Source organism: Triticum aestivum, chromosome 3D (assembly GCF_018294505.1).
Source record: "Triticum aestivum cultivar Chinese Spring chromosome 3D, IWGSC CS RefSeq v2.1, whole genome shotgun sequence".
Lineage (NCBI taxonomy): Eukaryota > Viridiplantae > Streptophyta > Magnoliopsida > Poales > Poaceae > Triticum > Triticum aestivum.
In genome coordinates, this window is record NC_057802.1 from 348,225,645 (window position 1) to 348,247,192 (window position 21,548).

Consider the following 21,548-nt stretch of genomic DNA (forward strand, 5'->3'; position numbering starts at 1 on the left):
AAAACATTTTTTATAAAAAGCCAAATAAATTATTGAATATATTGAACTTTTTTGAAATTGCGATATTTCTAAAGCAAAAATAAAATAAAAAAAGAAACAGGAAAACGAAAAAGAAAAAACGTGAAAGAAAGGAGCATATAATAGCAGACCTCTTTGCACTTATAGGACAGTAGTGTTTTTAAGGTCGAGTGGCTAGACTCGCATCTCCAGAAGTGGGAGGTTTGAGATTCGAGTCCTCCCGATGGGTGTGCGGCAGGTCGACATTTTGCCGCAAAATGCGGCGAATAGGGAATTACGCTCCCGACCACGACGCCCTTTCCCGCCGCTCCCCGCGACCCCGCCTGCCTCGCCGGACGCCCAGCCGCCCAGGAGCCTTCTCCCTCCCGCCTCCCCATCCAGCAGTCCCTCCCGGCGCTCGGCGCCGGCCGCGCCCACCACACGTTCCCGCCCCCTGCGGCCCTGCCCCGGCCGCCTGGCGCCCCTGGAAGCTGCAAGCCGGCGCCCGCCGCCCAGTCCGCACTCCAACACTCCCGTTGCTCAGCAGTTAGCTCGATTTAAGGTACCAGCTCGTCCACTGTCCATTCCCTAATTTTGATTTACGGTTTGCTCTTTGCTGTGCTATCCACTGTCTAGTGCACGAACCAACAAACACATACAAATATTATTGCACATCATTTGTGTTCAGTTATGTCATTATGATTGATAGAAAGAAGATTATTATTGCATAACTATTGAAGAATGAAGAGGGCCAGGGACATTGCTTCTCCTTTTCTTTTTCTCGGAGACATGCTATGAAGATAGAGAAGAAGGCTAATTAGTTACTACAACGTTCACACTTCATATTTGTTGTAATATTTTTTAGGAGGACCACCCTGTTTTCAAATCCTAGATCTGCCACTGTTGGCGTCTGATGGTGACCATGAAGACGAAGGAGCTGGAGGACGGGGTGCCCGAGGAGCGCGTGCCGCACCTGCCATGGATGCGGCACCCGGTTGACATCGACTCCTTCTTGGGCTGCCCTGTGATGAGCCTCCCCCGCCTAGACCCCAGGTACCATACCATACTCATACTCCCTGTCTGTGATGTGCAGTATTTTGTTCAGTTATTATGGCCTGCTGAATCTGTGATGCTTGATCCTGCACTTTTAGAACAATGGTGCTGTTGCGCTTCACTGAATAGCTTCTTGCGCTCCTAGCATTTAGGCAGGTTCTAACCATAACTACTAGAAGTTCTGTTAGCATTGGCTGCATCAATTTTGTTCAGTCTCATATGAACTAGTAATTTCACTTGTTTTACTGTTCAATTTGGTCTATTTTGTAGTAAGGTGCTTGCGTGCTTTGATTGTGCTACCTACACGGGATTTAGCATTGCAGGTTTTCTTTTTACCTTCTAGAAACTTGTGTATGCTAGTCTGTATTTCAATAGCAATTCCAGCAATTTATCCATTAAATATTCTCCAGTTCATCATAACAAATGGGAGTTTCTTCTGTTTGTTTATGCGATTTCTGGTTAAAGAGGTTTTTGATGCTATTGCTCCTGTGGTGGGCTTGGCAGTAGCATCAGCAGTTGGTCAATCGTCCATCGCGGATGAAATCTCAGATCTGATCAAGAAGTCCAAACAAGAGCTTTACCCATCTCTTGATGATGAATATGTTGAAATGGAACCACAGACTAAAGTTGATATATTGGTGGCAACTCCTGGAAGATTGATGGATCATATCAAAATGACAAAAGGTTTTAGTCTGGAGCATCTTCAATACCTGGTAGGCTTATTGGCAACAATTTCTGTCTCCTATTTCTACGCACCATTCTCCATACAATGCACGGCCGAGTTCATATGTGATGCATTGATAGGTGCTGTTATACATATTTGAGGTATTATTGTTTGTGTGTGCATAGTGCCATAGTACCATAGTACCATGTAATGTCAAACATAATGCTGGCAATGGGTTTGGACCAAGTGTATATGATTTACTTTAGCTGGTTTGTATCCAATTAGCAGCAATTCATGGTTATTTTTGGGGCATTTTGGGACGACTAAAACAATTTTCTAGATCCAGTTCAATTAGACACTTGCTATGGATGGCATTCAAAACCATGCGAGTGTTGCCTCTAGTTGCGACAAGTTTGGCATGCCCTGCTTCTGTTCTTTCCAAAGAATTATTCAGTCAACAGGGCCCGCTGTTTGTACAATTTTTCTAGCATATGATGATATGAAACTTAGCATAGCACTATAGTTTTGCATCTTATTATTGTTGCGTACTTGCTTGTGATTTTTTTTATTTTTTTGAAACTTGCGGTTCCAGGTTGTTGATGAGACAGATAGGATGTTAAGAGAGGCATATCAGTCCTGGTTACCAACAGTTATCCAGTTTACTCTCCCAACTAATCAAGATCATTTCCAGGATGACACTGCTGGACGAACTCTACTGCATCCATTGACTACCATTAGAAGATCGTAAGCCCTGTCCTGCTAAATCAATTTCTCATATTATTCTTGCCCTCTTTTATCACTTTATATTTCAGTTGAGGACTTAATCTATGCTATGGCATTTAGGGGTGTCGAGCGAGGGTTTAAAGGTAAATGCTATCCAAGACTGGCAAAGATAGTCTGTTCTGCTACACTGACGCAAGATCCCAGCAAACTTTCTCAACTTGAGCTGCATCATCCTTTGCTGTTGAATAGTGGGAAGAAGCGTTACAGAATTCCTACAAAGCTGGAGTCCTACAAGCTGGTTTGTCTCCAACACTCTGGGCAAATTTACTGATTGTTACTTTTATCAATGCTGAGGCCTGAAACACCCAAAATGTGAAAAGGCTATTGTGAACTATGCCGTGTGTTCTCATTATCCTTGCTGTTATTGCAGATCTGTACATCAAACATAAAGCCGCTATGTCTCATTGTTCTTCTCCAAGAGCTGTGCGGGGAGAAGTGCTTGGTTTTTACTAAATCTGTAGATGATAGTCACAGACTAAGCACTTTCCTGGGATTTTTCGAAGAGTTGCCCTTTAAGTTTAGTAAATTTTCAAGTTTGCAGCGTGAATCTACTCGAAGGTAATTTACTGATGTTTGTTTCCTGTTGTAAATCTGAGTTCATTTTCTTTAGTTGGTTGCAGACAGCCACAAAAATAAGTCACTACAAATAATCAACTCTGACTGAATATGCCTTATACAAGTTCCATGGATCATCTTTGTTTAGAGCATTTGGGTGCAAACTTAAGAAAGCGGCATTACTTGTTAAGTTTGTTCATGTTCATGGTGGAATGAGATACTGATATGTTAAACTTAATCTCACCTTGTCATATTGATCAAACTCTGCTGCAGGAAGACATTGGCAGCCTTCAAGGAAGGGAAAATAGATGTTCTGATTGGCTCAGATATAATGGCTCGAGGAATACATATTGATGGTTTAAAATATGTTATCAACTACGAGATGCCACAGTATGTGAAAACATACATCCACCGAGCAGGCCGGACTGCCAGGGCAGGCGAATCTGGTTCTTGCTTCACGTTTTTAAGGAAAAATGAGGCAATGCTCTGTTTAACGATAATAATAGTTAGCATTTTGGTACAATGCTTGCTTTGGTTGATTGATTAATACACCATGATAATGTACATTGCATGACTAAATGTGTAAAGAATATGCAGAACAACTGATCTCATCCTTGTATTGCTGCTGGCTAATTAGATTGCTGGGGAACAAGCAAATTGAGTATATTGATTATATTGAATTTGGTGTAGACAACTGTTACTATTGGGACTTTCTACTTACGAATGCATCAACAATGAATCACCTTGATATTTGTTTTGGAGTTAAAACAGATGTTCTACTACCAGGTGTATAAATTAATCTCAGTGTGATACTTCTTCTCTTGTTATTTGGGTTGCTGAATCAAATCCTGTGTAGGTTAAAAAATTTGACAATATGCTGAAGAAGGCAGGTGGTTCTAGCTGCATCCTACGCTCCCTGCCCGAGGAACCAATAGAAAGCCTTCGCCCACTTTTTGAGGCTGGTGAGTCAAACAGTCCTATTTTAATCAGATTATGTTGGTGTGCCATCCTTTGATGCTTCCTATTCATCCTAATATATTGTTTCTGTTGTTTTTTTTTCCTTGCTGGGCTGTTAAATTTAAGCTCTGGAGAAACTGAACGGGTCTGTGGAACCAGAAGCATCAAAGAAGTCTAATAAGTCGGGAGATAAAGCGCCGGGATCTTTGAAAAGAAAGAGAAGCAAACAAACGTGAATCAATAGATTAGTTGGTTTTCCCTAACATCTTAAATCTCCATCTGGTACATATATTTGGGATGACACGACGGTGATTTGATAATGGTGCGAGGATAAAGCATGTGGTTTAGTGTTTTCGGGGTTGATCTATTTAGAGTGAATATTTGTTCGTAAACCTGGAAGCTATAGGTACACATTTGTAATTGCATTTTTTGTAGCTTAGCGACCGCGATTGCATATGCGGTGGTGGGTTGAGTTGCTGAGCGACGGAGGCCTTTGTCGCACCGGGAGGGGTAGCAAGCAGTCTTGGATGGGCTTGCTACCATCGCTAGGCGCTGTCCTAAACGAGGGTCAGTCATACGTCTCCAACGTATCTATAACTTTTTATTATTCCATGCTATTATATTATCTGTTTTGGATGTTTAATGGGCTTTATTATGCTCTTTTATATTATTTTTGAGACTAACCTATTAACCGAAGGCCCAGTGCAAATTGCTGTTTTTTTACCTATTTCACGGAATGAAACCTTCGCGAGGATTGCTTTTGGAACAAACGCAATCCAGCCCAGGGGGGTAGGCGCGCCCCCCACCCTTGTGGGCCCCTTGTAGCTCCACCGACCTACTTCTTCCTATATATACTCTTATACCCTGAAAACATCCAGGGGAGCCACGAAACACTTTTTTCACCGCCGCAACCTTCTGTACCCGTGAGATCGCATCTTGGGGCCTTTTCCGGCGCTCCGCCGGAGGGGGAATCGATCACGGATGGCTTCTACATCAACACCATAGCCTCTCCGATGATGTGTGAGTAGTTTACCACAGACCTTCGGGTCCATAGTTATTAGCTAGATGGCTTCTTCTCTCTCTTTGGATCTCAATACAAAGTTCTCCTTGATTCTCTTGAAGATCTATTCGATGTAATACTTTTTGCGGTGTGTTTGCCGAGATCCGATGAATTATGGGTTTATGATCAAGATTATCTATGAACAATATTTGATTCTTCTCTGAACTCTTATATGCATGATTTGATATCTTTGCAAGTCTTTTTGAATTATCAGTTTGGTTTGGCCTACTAGATTGATCTTTCTTGCAATGAGAGAAGTGCTTAGCTTTGGGTTCAATCTTGCGGTGCTCGATCCCAGTGACAGAAAGGGAACCGACACGTATTGTATTGTTGCCATCGAGGATAAAAAAGATGGGGTTTATATCATATTGCTTGAGTTTATCCCTCTACATCATGTCATCGTGCCTAATGCGTTACTCTGTTCTTATGAACTTAATACTCTAGATGCATGCTGGATAGCGGTCGATGTGTGGAGTAATAGTAGTAGATGCAGAATCGTTTCGGTCTACTTGATACGGACGTGATGCCTATGTTCATGATCATGCCTAGATATTCTCATAACTATGCGCTTTTCTATCAATTGCTCGGCAGTAATTTGTTCACCCACCGTAATATATGCTATCATGAGAGAAGCCTCTAGTGAAACCTATGGCTCCCGGGTCTATTTTACATCATATTAGTTTTCTGTCAACTAGCTATTTCTGTTGCCGTTTATTTTGCAATCTTTATTTTTCAATCTATACAACAAAAATACCAAAAATATTTATCTTATTATCTTTATCAGATCTCACTTTTGCAAGTGGCCGTGAAGGGATTGACAACCCCTTTATCGCGTTGGTTGCAAGGTTCTTAATTGTTTGTGCAGGTACTAGGCGATTTGCGTGTAGTCTCCTACTGGATTGATACCTTGGTTCTCAAAAACTGAGGGAAATACTTACGCTACTTTGCTGCATCACCCTTTCCTCTTCAAGGAAAAACCAACGCATGCTCAAGAGGTAGCAGTCAGCAAGAATCTGCAAAGGTGAAACAACACATGTGCTAGCTATGCCTCTTTTTTTTAGAATCGTGCTAGCTATGCTTACCGGGTATGGTAGTGCTGGATGAACATCGGTGGCTGGCGTCCCCGGTTCATCTATGGATGCAATGCATGATAATAAGTCGAATCTATTGTCACTTGAAAGCAACCTGACAATAGATTCGACTTATTATACCAATACTCAGCTTTGTGGCAGCCAGGATGCCCATTCATGTGGCTGATCATGCACTAGACATCCGAGGTAGGTCTAGAGGCATTGATTGAGCCTCTTGGTTTGATCGTTTGTCTGCGGGTGGTAGGAAGAGCGCAAAGTGTTGCGTCGGCCAACTTGAAGAGCCGCTGCCACATGATGACTTGAGGCATGTCGTGCGGTTGATAGACAGAGTCTAGGAACATAGTCACCACCAAGGTTGTCGTGTATGGGTGCTTGAGAGGTATGAAGTGTCCATACTTCAAAAATTTGTCGATGACGACGAAGATAGTATCAAACCCATTGGAGTGGGCAGTCCTTCAACATTTTGCCATGGCACAGGAGGGACTGGTAGAGGTTGAAGCGGACCCGACATTTTGCATCGCTCGTGCTTTGCCTGTTGATAGACAGTGCAGTGTTTCACAAAGTTGTCCACATCCCTTCACATGTTGGGCCAATAAAACAGTTGTTTGACGCGTCTTAGCATGACCAGGACTCCACAATGCCCTCTCAGCCTGCTGTTGTGCAAAGCTGCCAACACTGCCTGATGAGCTTCAGTGTGAGATACCAACCAAATCCGTCCTTCGAAACGAATCACCCCTTCATGCAAATAGTACACTTGCTCATTGCTGCCTGTCTAGCTCGGCCAACAATTTTTTTGCTTGTTCATCAGAGTTGTAATGTTCTACCACGATCTTCATCCATCTTTGTGATCACCGATATCCCATGTGCTTGGTATGTAGGTGAGCTACGAGACAGAGCATCATCAACTTTGTTTTCACACCCTCTTTTGTACACTACTTTATTCCGCATGCCCATCAGTTTGAAAAATCTTTTTCTTGCTAAATTTGTGTCGTGATGTAGTGGTCTCCTAAGTGCAGCAAGCTTCGCTGATCTGTATAGATGACGAATGGCTTGTGCTACAGATATTGCTTCCATTGGTCGATGGTGAGCAGAAATGCCAAGCACTCTTTGTCGTATGTGGACAACGTCTGGTTCTTTGGCCCCAATGTTGCTTAAGAGTGTCACCGAGTGTCCTTTTTGCATGAGCATTGATCCTAAGACGCTAGCATCAGTCTTAAGAATGAATGTTGTCCTCTGGTGGTGTAGGCTACATGTGGCGCTCCATGGTGAAGTTCACGCATGGATGTGATGCCTCTTTGTTTGACTCGAGTCATGTAACTCTTCTCCCCTTTAGCTTCATCAGCGAATGAGATATTCTCCTTGTATGGAACTGCTGGCTTAGGGCCTTCTTTAATACGAGGAACTTTAGGTGAGGAGCTCTCCCACGCCGCAAAGAAAATGTGGATGCATGCCTTGTGTTTCACTAGTAGAAAACAGGGCTTTGGTTCGGGCCTGGCCAGCCCATTAGTCCCGGTTCTTCACGAACCAGGACCCATGGGGGGCATTAGACCCGGTTCGTGAGCCCAGGGGGCCGGCCGGGGCCTCGTGGGCATTGGTCCTGGTTCGTCTAGATCTATTTGTTCCGGTTCTAGGCACGAACCGGGACCAATGGGCCGCGCTCCTGGCTCACAGCTATTGGTAGCGGTTCGTGCCAAGAACCGGTACAGGAGGGGGGATTTAGTTCCGGTTCCTGCCACGAACCGGGACAAATAAGTTGCCTATATATACCCCATCGCCGCAGCAGAGCACTCCACGGTGCTCTGTTTTTTGCTGGCCGGCGAGGGAGAGGGCATTGGGTGCTCTAGCTCACCTCCTATGCACATGAGGTGTTCGATGAAATGCTCGAGCCACACTAGTTAAGCTTTCTCCTCTCGAAGCTCGACCTCGGAGCTCCATTTTTCCCGAGATTTGTCTAGGTTTAGCGGTCCGTCACGCCCCGTCCTCGTTTTCACCGCCGTTGATCGCCCGCGCCGATCTCGTCGCCGGCACCACCGTGGTGAGCCTCTTGTTCTTATCTTCTTTATGATTTTCTTACTTTAGATAGATACTTGTCTGATTTTCTTACTTTAGATAGATACTTGTCTGATTTTCTTACTTTTGACACACATAATTATATATAATGCACGCAGATGAACCGGCAATGGATGTACGGTGAAAGACACACCTCCGAGTACATTAAGGGCGTGCATGAGTTTCTCGAAGCGGCTGAGGCAAACAAGCAGAATGGTTTTATGTGTTGTCCATGCCCTAAATGTGGGAATACGATGTCTTACTCTGACCGGAAAATCCTTCACGCCCACCTGCTTTACAAGGGTTTCATGCCACACTATAATGTTTGGACGAGGCACGGAGAAATAGGGGTTATGATGGAAGACGGCGAAGAAGAAGAGGACGATGACAACTATGTGCCCCCTGAATACGGTGATGCTGCAACGGGGGGAGCTGGTGAAGATCAAGAGGAACCAGACGATGTGCCCGATGATGCTGCTGAAGATCAAGAGGAACCAGACGATGTGCCCGATGATGATGATCTCCGCCGGGTCATTGTCGATGCAAGGACGCAATGCGAAAGTCAAAAGGAGAAGCTGAAGTTCGATCGCATGTTAGAGGATCACAAAAAAGGGTTGTACCCCAATTGCGAAGATGGCAACACAAAGCTCGGTACCGTACTGGAATTGCTGCAGTGGAAGGCAGAGAATGTTGTGCCTGACAAAGGATTTGAGAAGCTACTGAAAATATTGAAGAAGAAGCTTCCAAAGGATAACGAATTGCCCGACAGTACGTACGCAGCAAAGAAGGTCGTATGCCCCTAGGATTGGAGGTGCAGAAGATACATGCATGCCCTAATGACTGCATCCTCTACCGTGGTGCGTACGAGGATTTGAACGCATGCCCGGTATGCGGTGCATTGCGGTATAAGATCAGACGAGATGACCCTGGTGATGTCGATGGCGAGCCACGCAGGAAGAGGGTTCCCGCGAAGGTGATGTGGTATGCTCCTATAATACCACGGTTGAAACGACTGTTCAGAAACAAAGAGCATGCCAAGTTGATGCGATGGCACAGTGAGGACCGTAAGAAAGACGGGAAGTTGAGAGCACCCGCTGACGTGTCGCAGTGGAGAAAAATCAAGAGAGAGTACTGGGATGAGTTTGCACGTGACCCAAGGAACGTATGGTTTGGTTTAAGCGCGGATGGCATTAATCCTTTCGGGGAGCAGAGCAGCAATCACAGCACCTGGCCCATGACTCTATGTATGTATAACCTTCCTCCTTGGATGTGCATGAAGCGGAAGTTCATTATGATACCAGTTCTCATCCAAGGCCCTAAGCAACCCGGCAACGACATTGATGTGTACCTAAGGCCATTAGTTGAAGAACTTTTACAGCTGTGGAATGAAAACGGTGTACGTACGTGGGATGAGCACAAACAGGAGGAATTTAACCTGCACGAGTTGTTGTTTGTAACCATCAACGATTGGCCCGCTCTCAGTAACCTTTCAGGACAGACAAACAAGGGATACCACGCATGCACGCACTGTTTAACTGACACCGAAAGTATATACCTGGACAAATGCAGGAAGAATGTGTACCTGGGCCATCGTCGATTTCTTCCGACCAACCATCAATGTCGAAAGAAAGGCAAGCATTTCAAAGGCGAGGCAGATCACCGGAAGAAGCCCGCCATGCGTACCGGTGATCACGTACTTGCTATGGTCAATGATTTACACATAATCTTTGGAAAGGGTCCCGGCGGACTAGCTGTTCCGAATGACGCTGAGTGACGCGCACCCATGTGGAAGAAGAAATCTATATTTTGGGACCTACCCTACTGGAAAGACCTAGAGGTCCGCTCTTCGATCGATGTGATGCACGTGACGAAGAACCTTTGCGTGAACCTGCTAGGCTTCTTGGGCGTGTATGGGAAGACAAAAGATACAGCTGAGGCACGGGAGGACTTTCAACGTTTGTACGAAAAAGACGACATGCCTCCAAAGCAGTATGAAGGTCCTGCCAGCTACGCTCTTACCAAAGAAGAGAAGGAAATCTTCTTTGAATGCCTGCTTAGTATAAAGGTCCCGACTGGCTTCTCGTCGAATATAAAGGGAATAATAAATATGCCAGAGAAAAAGTTTCAGAACCTAAAGTCCCATGACTGCCACGTGATTATGACGCAACTGCTTCCGGTTGCATTGAGGGGGCTTCTACCGGAAAATGTCCGATTAGCCATTGTGAAGTTATGTGCATTCCTCAATGCAATCTCTCAGAAGGTGATCGATCCAGAAATCATACAAAGGCTAAGGAGTGATGTGGTGCAATGTCTTGTCAGTTTCGAGCTGGTGTTCCCACCATCCTTCTTCAATATCATGACGCACATCCTAGTTCATCTAGTTGATGAGATTGTCATTCTGGGCCCCGTATTTCTACACAATATGTACCCCTTTGAGAGGTTCATGGGAGTCCTAAAGAAATATGTCCGTAACCGCGCTAGGCCAGAAGGAAGCATCTCCATGGGCCATCAAACAGAGGATGTCATTGGGTTTTGTGTTGACTTCATTCCTGGCCTTAAGAAGATAGGTCTCCCTAAATCGCGGTATGAGGGGAGACTGACTGGAAAAGGCATGCTTGGAGGGGACTCAATAATATGCAGGGACGGATATTCTTGGTCTCAAGCACACTACACAGTTCTACAGAACTCTACCTTGGTGACCCCGTATGTCGATGAACACAAGAACAGTCTGCGCACCAAACACCCGGAGCAGTGCGACGACTGGATTACATGTGAACACACCAGGACTTTCAGCAGTTGGTTGGAAACACGTCTCAGAGGTGACAACACTGTTTGTGATGAGCTGTACTCGTTGTCCAGGGGACCATCTTCGACTGTATTGACTTACAAAGGATACGAGATAAATGGGAATACATTTTACACGATCGCCCAAGATCAAAAGAGCACCAACCAAAACAGCGGTGTCCGCTTTGATGCAGCAACCGAGAGGGGAAAGGACACATATTATGGTAACATAATGGACATATGGGAACTTGACTACGGACATGATTTTAAGGTCCCTTTGTTTAAGTGCAAATGGGTCAATCTGTCAGGAGGCGGGGTACAGGTAGACCCACAGTACGGAATGACAACAGTGGATCTGAACAATCTTGGGTACACTGACGAACCGTTCGTCCTAGCCAATGATGTGGCACAGGTTATCTATGTGAAGGACATGTCTACCAAACCGAGAAAAAGAAAAGATAAGGAAGCGAATACATCATACGATGAGCCAAAGCGCCACATAGTTCTTTCAGGAAAAAGGGACATCGTGGGAGTGGAGGGCAAGTCAGACATGTCCGAAGATTATGAAAAAATTCATGAAATTCCTCCCTTCAAAGTCAAGGCTGACCCAAGCATCCTGATAAATGATGAAGATTATCCATGGTTACGGCGCAATAAGGAAAGGACACAAGCGAAGAAAAACTGAAGACTTTCTCTCCACAACTATTATGATGATACCATGCCAACTTTCAACCTTTTCGTAGTTCATTTGAAATCCCTTTGTAACAGACGAGTTTCCGTATGAAATCCTGATACTTCGAAAGAGATTGTCCGTTTTGTACACGAAGTGCATCCAGTTTTTGTCGTAACCCTCTCAACTTTCTTGCACATGCTATGTGGATGAAATGATGATACCATGCCAACTTTCAACCTTTTCATAGTTCATTTGAAATGTTTTTCAATTTTAGGGTCTTATAGCTCAAAATAATCAGTAAATGCATGAAAAATAACAAATGAAGTCAGAAAGGGTTGAAAATTGATGATGTGGCTTTGAATGGTGCATTTTGAACACACAAAAAGTCAGGAGTTCAAATAAATTTAAAAAAATATAAACTTTAATAAAATATATAAGTAGAAACAAAATAAAATAAACTTTAATAACATAAATAAAATTTATGAAACTAAAATTATCAAAGTATTTTCTCTTCAAAACATTATAAGCAACCTCTAGTATTATTGAAACTAAAATTATATAAAATTGATGCAACTAAAATTATCGAAGTATTTTCTATTCAAAATCATTAAAAGCAAAAAGAATTTTCATAAAGAACTTCTTTTGTTAGAAACTTTAATAGCAAAAAGAATTATCATAAAGTAAAATAAATAAGTAATTAGAAACAAAATAAAATAAATAAGTTTTTTGTTGTAAGTAGAAACAAAACAAAGTAAATAAAGCAAAAAAGAAAACAAAAAACAGGAAAAAATAAAAAATATGCCACCTACTGGGCCACCACAGCCTGAATACGACTAGAAACCCATCGATGGGTCAGGATTCAGGCCCGCAGAAGGCCCAGTAGGCCCATCAGGCATAGCAGTGACAATTAGGCCCGTAAGCCTGCAATGGAGAGGAGCTCGAGAGGGGTGCGGCAGTGGGGCTTATAAACCACTGTGCGCCCCTCTCAACTAGCGAGGTGGGACTAAAGTTTTGACGCGGGCGCAGCAGCACAAGGCCTTTGGTCCCGGTTGGTGGCACCAACCGGTACTAAAGGGGCGCATTGGTACCGGTTCGTGGCACCAACCGGGACCAATGCCCCCCCTTTAGTCCCGGTTGGTGCCACCAACCGGGACCAAAGGCCACCGCTTCCCGCCCTTTGGGCTGCTGAAAAGAGGCCTTTGGTCCCAGTTGGTGGCACCAACCGGGACTAAAGGTCGCATTCGTCCCGGTTGCTGTCATGAACCGGGACCAATGCTTCGTCTATATAACTAGCACTTGTGAAATTTTTCATTCAGTTCGTCTTTCCCCGCCCCGACGACGCCGCCAGGCTGCCCCTCTGCGCCTCGCCGTGCCGTCGTCGCCCTGCCTCCGACGCCGTCCCGCACCGCCCCGCGCCCCCCTGCCTCCTCGTCGCCCATCGCCGCGCCCCTCACCGTCGCCGTTGCCGCCCCCTGCCTCCTCGTCGCCCGTCGCCGCGCCCCTCACCGTCACCCCCGTGCCCTGCCTCCTCGTCGATCGCCGCCCCCTTGCGCAGTATGAGCTCATTATATGAATTTTCCTAATTTAGATGTGTAGTTAATTTAGATGTGTAGTTAGTTGAGTTGTTGTAATTTGTTCATAAATGAATATGCAAAAGTTAGAATTTTTTCTGTTCATAGATTTTTTTGGTGACATTATTGTTGAATAATGAAATGTTCGTGTGTTCATACATATGCAAAGAATATGTCAATTTTTTTCATAGAATTTTATGATTTTTTTCTGTTGTAATTTTGTTCATATAATTTTTATTTTGTTCATAGAATTTTTATGATTTTTTTGTGTTGTAATTTTGTTCATAGAATAAGAAGAGAAAGTGTTTAATAGAATTAGTTAGAAAAATAATAGAACTAGTTAAACTAGTTTATTTTTAGTAAGTACTACTTTATTCTATTTATAGTAAGTGCTTAGTAGTTGAACTAGTTGATTTAATAAAACTAGTTTATTTTACTATAGAAGTAGTTTATTTTTAGCAAGAAAATTAATAGAACTAGTTTATTTTTTTAGTTAAAGCAATTATTCCCGCATCGACGTCGACGATGCCAATCCCGCATCCTCGTCGTCGACTCGGCGGAGGAGGCCGGCTTGATCAGAGGGGCCATGTCCGGGACTGGGCTCCGCCGGGCTGGTTTTGGAAGGTGCTACCTTCCAGGGGCGTAGGTTGGTGAGGAGCCAGCCCGTCGTTGACCCGATCCTTGTTTGGTGGCGGTCGCGTGGGCCAGTGACGGTGCCGAGACTTCCGGACACCGCGGAGGTGGTACGTCACCGTGTCAGCGAGGAGGACGAGCACGTCCGTCGCTACATGGTTGCGTTGGAGGGCAGGTTCGACAATACCTGGCAGGTTCTTCAGGGATCTCACTGGAGCTATGATCCTGTGATGGTTCCTTCTCTTTGGGTGTCCACCGCCCGCGCCGATACCCATCGGGCGCTACGGTTCTAGCTGTACTATATGTATTCGAGGTGTATTAGTGATAATATTCGACGATGTACGGACGCATGGAGATGATGTAGTTTTGCTTATAATTGAATGCATCCTAATTTGAATACTACTTTATTTTGTGATTTGATTTTGCTTATTGAATGCTCAAATTGGAAAACTACTCCTACTTTGAATGCTCAAATTGGAGAGCACTATGCAAGGCGTATGCATATGATTAGTTGATAGCTTATAGGGTTTTTGTTTTCGCAGAAATCTAGGAGCCCCCCTCCATCATCCCCGCCGTCGTCCCCGTCACGACCCCCTCCGACCTCGAGGTGAGACCAGCCACGAACCGGTTTTAGAAAGATAATTAAACGATATTTCGGGTTGACTTTAAGTCTGTTGAGTCTCCACCATATATGAGAGGACGAAGAATCCCGACTGTTGTCGTGGGGGTAGCTTCTCCTTCGTTCCCGTGTGCTAGACAATTTGGTGTAATGCACTCGGGAACGAAAGGAGGAGCTACCATCACCGACGGTCGCAAATGTCAGAGAGGAATCAGTGAGGGAGAGTTCCACCATATATATATGAGAGGACGAAGAATCCCGACTGTTGTCGTGGGGGTCGCTTCTCCTTCATTCCCGTGTGCTAGACATTTTGGTGTAATGCACTCGGGGATGAAAGGAGGAGCAACCATCACCAACGGTCGAATGTATACACCACGTGAGCTGAGAGTTTTCAAGAAAAGACTCGACAGACCGATAGTCAACCCGTGATGAATAATAATGATCTAACTTAGGTTTTTTAGTACATATATTTAATTGTAGATGTTTAATATTTGAATTATGAACATAGGAAATGTCGTACTCGGACGACGAAAGTCTCCCGGGGGAGTGCGACTGGTGCCACGACGACCGAGGTCTGTGCGACATGCCTTACCTGGACGAAGATCGGCGCTTCAGCATTAAGCTGGAGGAGACCTTCGATGTTGAAACAGTACGCAACAACGACAAGTGTTATTTTTTCGTAATTAAGCACGACTTCAAATATTTCAACATGTACTTTTCATCTTTTACAATTCGACTAGCTTATCCCATGCCATGCAAGACGCTATGTCTTGAAGAGGATGGGTTTTGAAGACCATGAAAGTTTCGAAACAAAGAGAATTCACCTAAGGACCCATCATGGTGTGGATTTTAAAGTAAAGTTGTACAATTCTGAGAGCGTAACCCATTTTGGTTGCAAAAAATGGGAAGCACTTTGCAAGATGTATGGTTTTGATGAGGGTATGCTTGTCACCATGGATCTTGGTGATCCTGAAATCGAGCAAGACAATATGGACATTTGGGTCCTTGTTGATACGCCTCCAATTCTACCGCTATGTGAGTTCCTCAAACATAGTTATTAGCTAATTTATATTGTTTATTTCAAAATAGTTGATAACTTATTTCCATTGACAACTTATTTTGATTGTTCAAATAATGTGCGGAACATGGTAGAGAAAACCCACTACACCGATGGCTTCGAATTAACTTATCAGGAGAAAAATCATCTGGTCGGATTTTGTACTGATATTGAGAATTACAATATCTACAATCAAACTCCTCAACATTATGGTCAATACGTGCCACTAGTGCACGTGTTGAACTACGGTAACTACCATGGAGATACCCTGGTAAGATTTTTTACTATTACGACATCCGTGCATCTTTTGCATACTTCTAAAACTAGTACATCATTGCTAACTATGAAGTTATTACTATGTTTTTCAACAGAGAATCCCAGAGGATTGTGTGCCTTATTTGATGTATCAGAATGGCAGCCTTCGTGTTTTGAACATATATCCAGGTCATCCTACGAATCTCAACTGTCCATACCGGATTTCTCAAAGAAGTGGAGACATGCTAATCAAAAAATGGAAAAAATGTATGGACAGTCGTAAGGAGGTTCTTGGAAGCAAAAGGAAGCGAAGCGCAAGAATTGGAGACAGGATGATCTCCATTCTCCATAATGGAGAGTCAGGGTCTATATTGTTTTATGCTATTTTACCTTAAAGAGGGTATTTAGGTCCTACCTAATACTGATGATCATGTGCTAAGAACAATTAAGTAGGGTTGGTTCGATGACTATGAGGATGATGATCGTATGACTTGTTATTAATAACGAGTAGAAGTTGTATGATGATGATTAGTAGGACTTGTTATTATATATGATGATGCATGATGCAAGCATGAAGAGTTATTATATATCAGCGGGTGAAATGAACATGGATTGGATTGAAGTGAAGGCAACATGCATGTGCTGCATGTCGAAAGTAGTACAATCCAAACTTGATCAAAGTTAGGATTAGTATTACTTTCGACATGCACCACATGTTGCCTTCACTTCAATCTAAGCCATGTTTAGGCATAGCAGTAGCGTTGGTAAACCAAGCACGGAGATATAAGAGAGGACACTTCTCTCTATTAGCTAGCTAATAACAACCTAAATTAACCCCCAAAACCCCTAAACCAGCCCCTTTCAAAAACAAAACCTCAGCTCCAGCCAGCTGCTGACGCGTGGATGCCTTTTGGTCCCGGTTGGTGTCACCAACCGAGACCAAAGGCCTGGGCTGGCCGCAGCGGCCACGTGGAGGCCCATCTGTCCCGGTTCGTGTAAGAACCGGGACTAAAGGCCAAGGACATTAGTAACGACCTTTTAGTCCCGGTTCCAAAACCGGGACAGAAGGCCCTTACGAACTGGGACAAATGGCCCTTTTTCTACTCCCTCCGTCCGGAAATACTCGTCGGAGGAATGGATGTATCTAGATGTATTTTAGTTCTAGATACATTCATTTTTATGCATTTCTTCGACAAGTATTTCCGGACGGAGGGAGTACTAGTGTTTGCTTGTTGGACAACCTGGTTTTATCGATGGATCCACTAATTAAAGTTGATGCTAAAGGATAGTTATTGACAATACAATACTCTAGAGAGGATGGACATGAATCATGATAATTCCGCTTCAGGAAATATGGACATGATAATTTTTTTTGTAAAAAGAGGGGATTGCGCAGTTGCGCTATCTAAAAGATGAACACATTGGGAGTAGTCTGGAAATTATTCATCATCAATACTTAAAAATGCTACTGTATATGTCTAAAGGGCTGACTAAGGCTTAGGATGCATTGTGCATTCCCCGAGAAACGTGGCATCACGTTTGATAGGTACTAGAAGTATGTTACTGCGGATGCAATATTACTATTTTTAAAAGATGGTTTGATGAGTAAGCTTCATCTTAAATGCAAAATGAGGTAAGCTTGATCTTAAATGCCAAATGTCCATACGGATCAACACAATCTTGGCGTGGGGCGTCTCCGACAGGGTTAATCTTAGAAAGCAGTACTCCAGCTTTTGGTCCACAGGGATCAGCTCAAAGTCCATGACTGGCTCATCAACCCTTTCTCCAAGCAAACATAGACCATCCCCTCCGATCCCCAGCTTCTTTCTCTTGAAGAGAAAGACACAACCAAACACCCCGCGGCAAGGGATCTACACCCTTCATCTCACAACAGGCCGTCATACGGCGCCCACCGCCCCCCTCTCCACGCCGCTATAAGTAGTGTCCTCCCTCCATCTGTACCACACCCACGCCACCACCACCTTTCCCGCCGGCCTCGCTTCCTTCCGCCTCCGCCGCTCTCAGGTCCTCGGGCCGACCCTTTCTCCTCCCATGGCGGACCCGGTCGACGCCACTTCCAAGCCGGCCCCGGTCGACGGCCCTTCCAAGCCGGCCCCGGTCGACGCTCCTTCCAAGCCGGCCCCGGTCGACGGCCCTTCCATGGCGGCCCAGTGTGGCGCTCCTCCCAAGCCGGCCACCGGTCCCGGTCTCTACTCCGAGATCGGCAAGAAGGCCAGAGGTCAGGACGAGCGCGCGCTTCCCTTTTTGGTTAACTTTCAGGGGTTTTATGGGATTTAATTTGGTGGTGATGATTCTCGATTTGAGCTTTCTAGGCGACTAGTCGCTTCCCCCTTTACTAATTTCTGGTTGCTGTCCTTGGTGGTTTTGCAGATCTTCTGTACAAGGATTTCACCACGGACCAGAAGCTTACCCTCACCACTTACGCCGCAAATGGAACTGTGAGTACTGAGTAGTAACGATCTCTGCTCGCTTTTCGTGGTTTCCTGTCATCCCGTGGAATGCTTGCCTCGCATGATTCGTTCCTGTATGTGTCAGTTTATAATTGTTTGAGTTGGATTCCAGATGGCTGCTGGGGTTTTCGTTTGAAGTGAGGTGTTGTTTAGCGTGCATTTTGGAGGATTCAGGTTTTGTTTTTGTTTTCTGCATTTTTAATTATGCAGATTTGGGGTTTTGGGGGATGGTTCGATTTGAGTTGAATTGAGTGCAAGATCTCAGACTGTCTTAGAGTAGTTGGTGGATGATGGTGCTAGTTCTGTGGGTCTTATTGTGGTGGATTAACGATACATGTGGTCATCTTTAGATGGAAATTACTGTGTTCATGTTATGTCATATAGAATGTAGATTACAGTTTGGATAGAACCTGCAATTATTTATGCCTGGCTTCTGATTTGATGTGAAGCTGTATGCAAGTATTTTTGGTGTGCGTGCATTGTTACACACATGTTTATGGTTTGATTTCTGATTTGATGTGAAGCTGTATGCAAGTATTTTTGGTGTGCGTGCATTGTGATACACATATTTATGGTTTTCATGGGTTCTACTAGCTTGATAAAAGTGGCATTTGGGGTTGGTTGTAATAATTAGTGGGTAGGATGATGCTTTAGCATTTTCACCAAGTTAATGAACAAACCTGATATTAACTAGGTGACATTCCCTGCATTCTGTGCGTTGTTCATCATTTCTTGGCCTCCTGGTTTAGTGTCTAAAAGTACGTGTTAATATTGAACTGTTTCGTACCTTTGGGCGTCCAACATTTTGGTTGTAGATCTGCTTGCACTCTGCCTACTTGACCTTATTTTGGGTTTCAGACAAACTTCGTGTTATGTTCTTTAACTGGAACTACGTTCATGTTACTAAACAGTGTAGGATTTCTAACGTGTATTTATGAAATTGGTCTTTGTTGGTTATGACTGAAGGCACGCACTGAATGAATAGGTGATTAAGATAGATAATCATGAGAGAGTTTGCAATTAGAATGTAACAGTAAATACTAATTATATTATTTATATTTGTTAATATGTTAGTTCACTTTGTCTACTACTCCCTTATAGATATACATGCTGACAAACAACTGATCCAGTCACAGTTTTTCAGTTTTTTTATAGTCCATTATTAACTGACACTGTCAAAATTCCAAAACCTGATAGTTCAGCTCTTGTTGACACTTGGCTTGCTAGAAATCCTTATTTTTGGCTTCAGAGATTGTGTTTTCACCCAGACAAACTTCATGTTATGTTCTTTAACTGGGTTTGTATTCTAATTGCAAAAATCCAAAACCTGATAGTTCAGCTCTTGTTGACACTTGCCTTGCTAGAAATCCTTATTTTTGGCGTCAAAGATTGTGTTTTCACCCAGACAACTAGATGTTTTGCTCTTGTTGACACTTGGCTTGCTAACCCTTATTACCAATGTAGGATTTCTAACGTGTATTTATGAACTTGATCTTTATTATTAATTGTAAATGAAGGCTTGCGGTGAGAATAGGTAGATGAACATAGATAGTCGTGAAGGAGTTAGCAATTAGAATGTAATAACAGTAATACTAGATTCTAGAATTTGTATTGGTTTTATTGTAGCGGGGCCATTGTCGATATTTTAAATCACCTTGTCTACTGTTTTATAGATATGTGTTTGCTCACTATGTGATGCAGACCGACAAACAACTGATCCAGTCACACTTTTTCAGTTCTTTTACAGTCCTTTGTTTACTGAAACTGTCAAAATCCTAAAACCTGCTAGTACAGCTCTTTGTTGATACTTGGTCTGCTCTAAAATTATGACCAGTTGTTAGTCTTTATCCATTTTCTGTCCATACTTGTATCATCTTTAATATTTTTGTAAAGTTCAGCTCCCGCTGTCTTGAGCTTTCAATTCTAGGTGTGAACTATAAATCAGATACTATATTCTGAAATTTATCCCTATAGGTAATCACTGGTACAAGCACAACGAAAAAAGAAGCTATCCTTAGCGAGATCCAGACCCAGTTTAATTACAACAATGTCAAAGTTGATGTGAAAGCAAATTCAGACTCTCAAGTAAGTGGCCGTGTCCTTTTCTGGTCAAATCTTATTGTAAGTCTCAGATTCTGATGATGAACCAAGCTTAATCAATTGTTTCAATGTTTCCCTTTAGGTGTTAATCACAACCACATCCGAGACTCGGTGCATACCAGGCTTGAAGAGAATTGTGACCATTCCTTTGACAAACCACACTCCTGCTAAGGTACCATCATTTTCCAGATTGGTTAAGTATTTTATAGCTCAATAAAAATGTTGTCTTTTACACTCTTACCTTCTTCTTCTTGCAGGCTGAGTTGCAATACTTGCATGATTACGCTGGAATCAGTGTGGGTTTTGGCCTACACTCAAAACCTCTGATTAACGTTTCAGCTCTGGTTGGCAACAAAGCTCTTGCTCTTGGTGCTGATGTTGCCTATGATAGTGCAACTGGGGATTTCACCAAGTGCAATTTCGGAGCGAGTTTCACCAATGACGATCTTTATGCTGCTGCGATGCTGTAAGTTTTTGCTTCTAGAAGACTCTTGGCCACTTCACCTTTCCTGTAATCTTGCATGAACTGATGGGGGTGTGTATGAATGGTGGATGATTTCCCTTTTCAGAAACAACAAAGGGGACAGCCTATCTGCGTCTTACTACCAAATGGTGAGCAACAGCCAGGCCGCTGTTGGAGGAGAGGTGAGCCACAGCTTGTCGAGTAATGAGACCACCACCACCTTGGGGTTTCAGTATTCCCTGGACCCTCTGACCACCACGAAGGTGCGCTACGACAACCACGGCATGGTCAGTGCCCTCATCCAGCACGAGTTGAGGCCCAAGTCATTGCTGACCATCTCCAGCGAGTTCGATACCAAGGCCATCGAGAAGAGCTCCAAGATCGGGCTCTCGCTGCTCCTTAAGCCCTGATGATGATGATGCCGATCCCTTCTAGGTTTAGGATGGGGGTGGTAGACTGGTAGCTTTCCATATCACATATACCTGAGGAGGTCGTGTTTGGTCCGACTCATCTCGTTTCTGCAAACTTGTCCTCGCTTGGCGTCATCTTATTTTGAGAATTAGTACTACTTGCCCAATGTCCAGTAGCTTGTTTTAGACGTTCGAGAGCTAAATCAGTGATTCTCCAAGTATTGAACTGAATCTCGTAAATGCTTTTGGCCTTAATATGCCTCTATCTAGAAAATTCAAGCCCCTTTCCGTTATGCTATTATG

At 43.8% G+C, this 21,548-nt stretch overlaps 2 protein-coding genes across 5 annotated transcripts; both read left to right on the forward strand.

Annotated features, from left to right (window-relative positions):
* The first annotated feature begins 220 nt into the window (after window positions 1–220).
* On the forward strand, window positions 221–4,652 carry LOC123074625 (DEAD-box ATP-dependent RNA helicase 1). 4 transcript variants are annotated; one of them, XM_044497420.1, is made up of 9 exons: window positions 221–559; window positions 863–1,050; window positions 1,321–1,763; window positions 2,307–2,458; window positions 2,558–2,735; window positions 2,868–3,055; window positions 3,326–4,014; window positions 4,136–4,331; window positions 4,445–4,652. In XM_044497420.1, exons 3-7 carry the CDS (start codon window positions 1,404–1,406, stop codon window positions 3,597–3,599), a joined length of 1,152 nt encoding a protein of 383 aa, XP_044353355.1. In that variant the 5' UTR covers window positions 221–559; window positions 863–1,050; window positions 1,321–1,403; the 3' UTR covers window positions 3,600–4,014; window positions 4,136–4,331; window positions 4,445–4,652. The 4 variants fall into 4 exon arrangements, with proteins under 4 accessions (XP_044353355.1, XP_044353354.1, XP_044353353.1 ...); XM_044497419.1 differs by having other exon boundaries at window positions 3,326–3,838; window positions 3,909–4,014; window positions 4,136–4,652; XM_044497418.1 differs by having other exon boundaries at window positions 4,136–4,652.
* Window positions 4,653–17,714: 13,062 nt separating this feature from the next.
* On the forward strand, window positions 17,715–21,538 carry LOC123078801 (mitochondrial outer membrane protein porin 2). The gene is made up of 6 exons (XM_044501409.1): window positions 17,715–18,040; window positions 18,193–18,260; window positions 20,247–20,357; window positions 20,455–20,544; window positions 20,630–20,838; window positions 20,942–21,538. Exons 1-6 carry the CDS (start codon window positions 17,854–17,856, stop codon window positions 21,243–21,245), a joined length of 969 nt encoding a protein of 322 aa, XP_044357344.1. The 5' UTR covers window positions 17,715–17,853; the 3' UTR covers window positions 21,246–21,538.
* The last annotated feature ends 10 nt before the right edge of the window (window positions 21,539–21,548 follow it).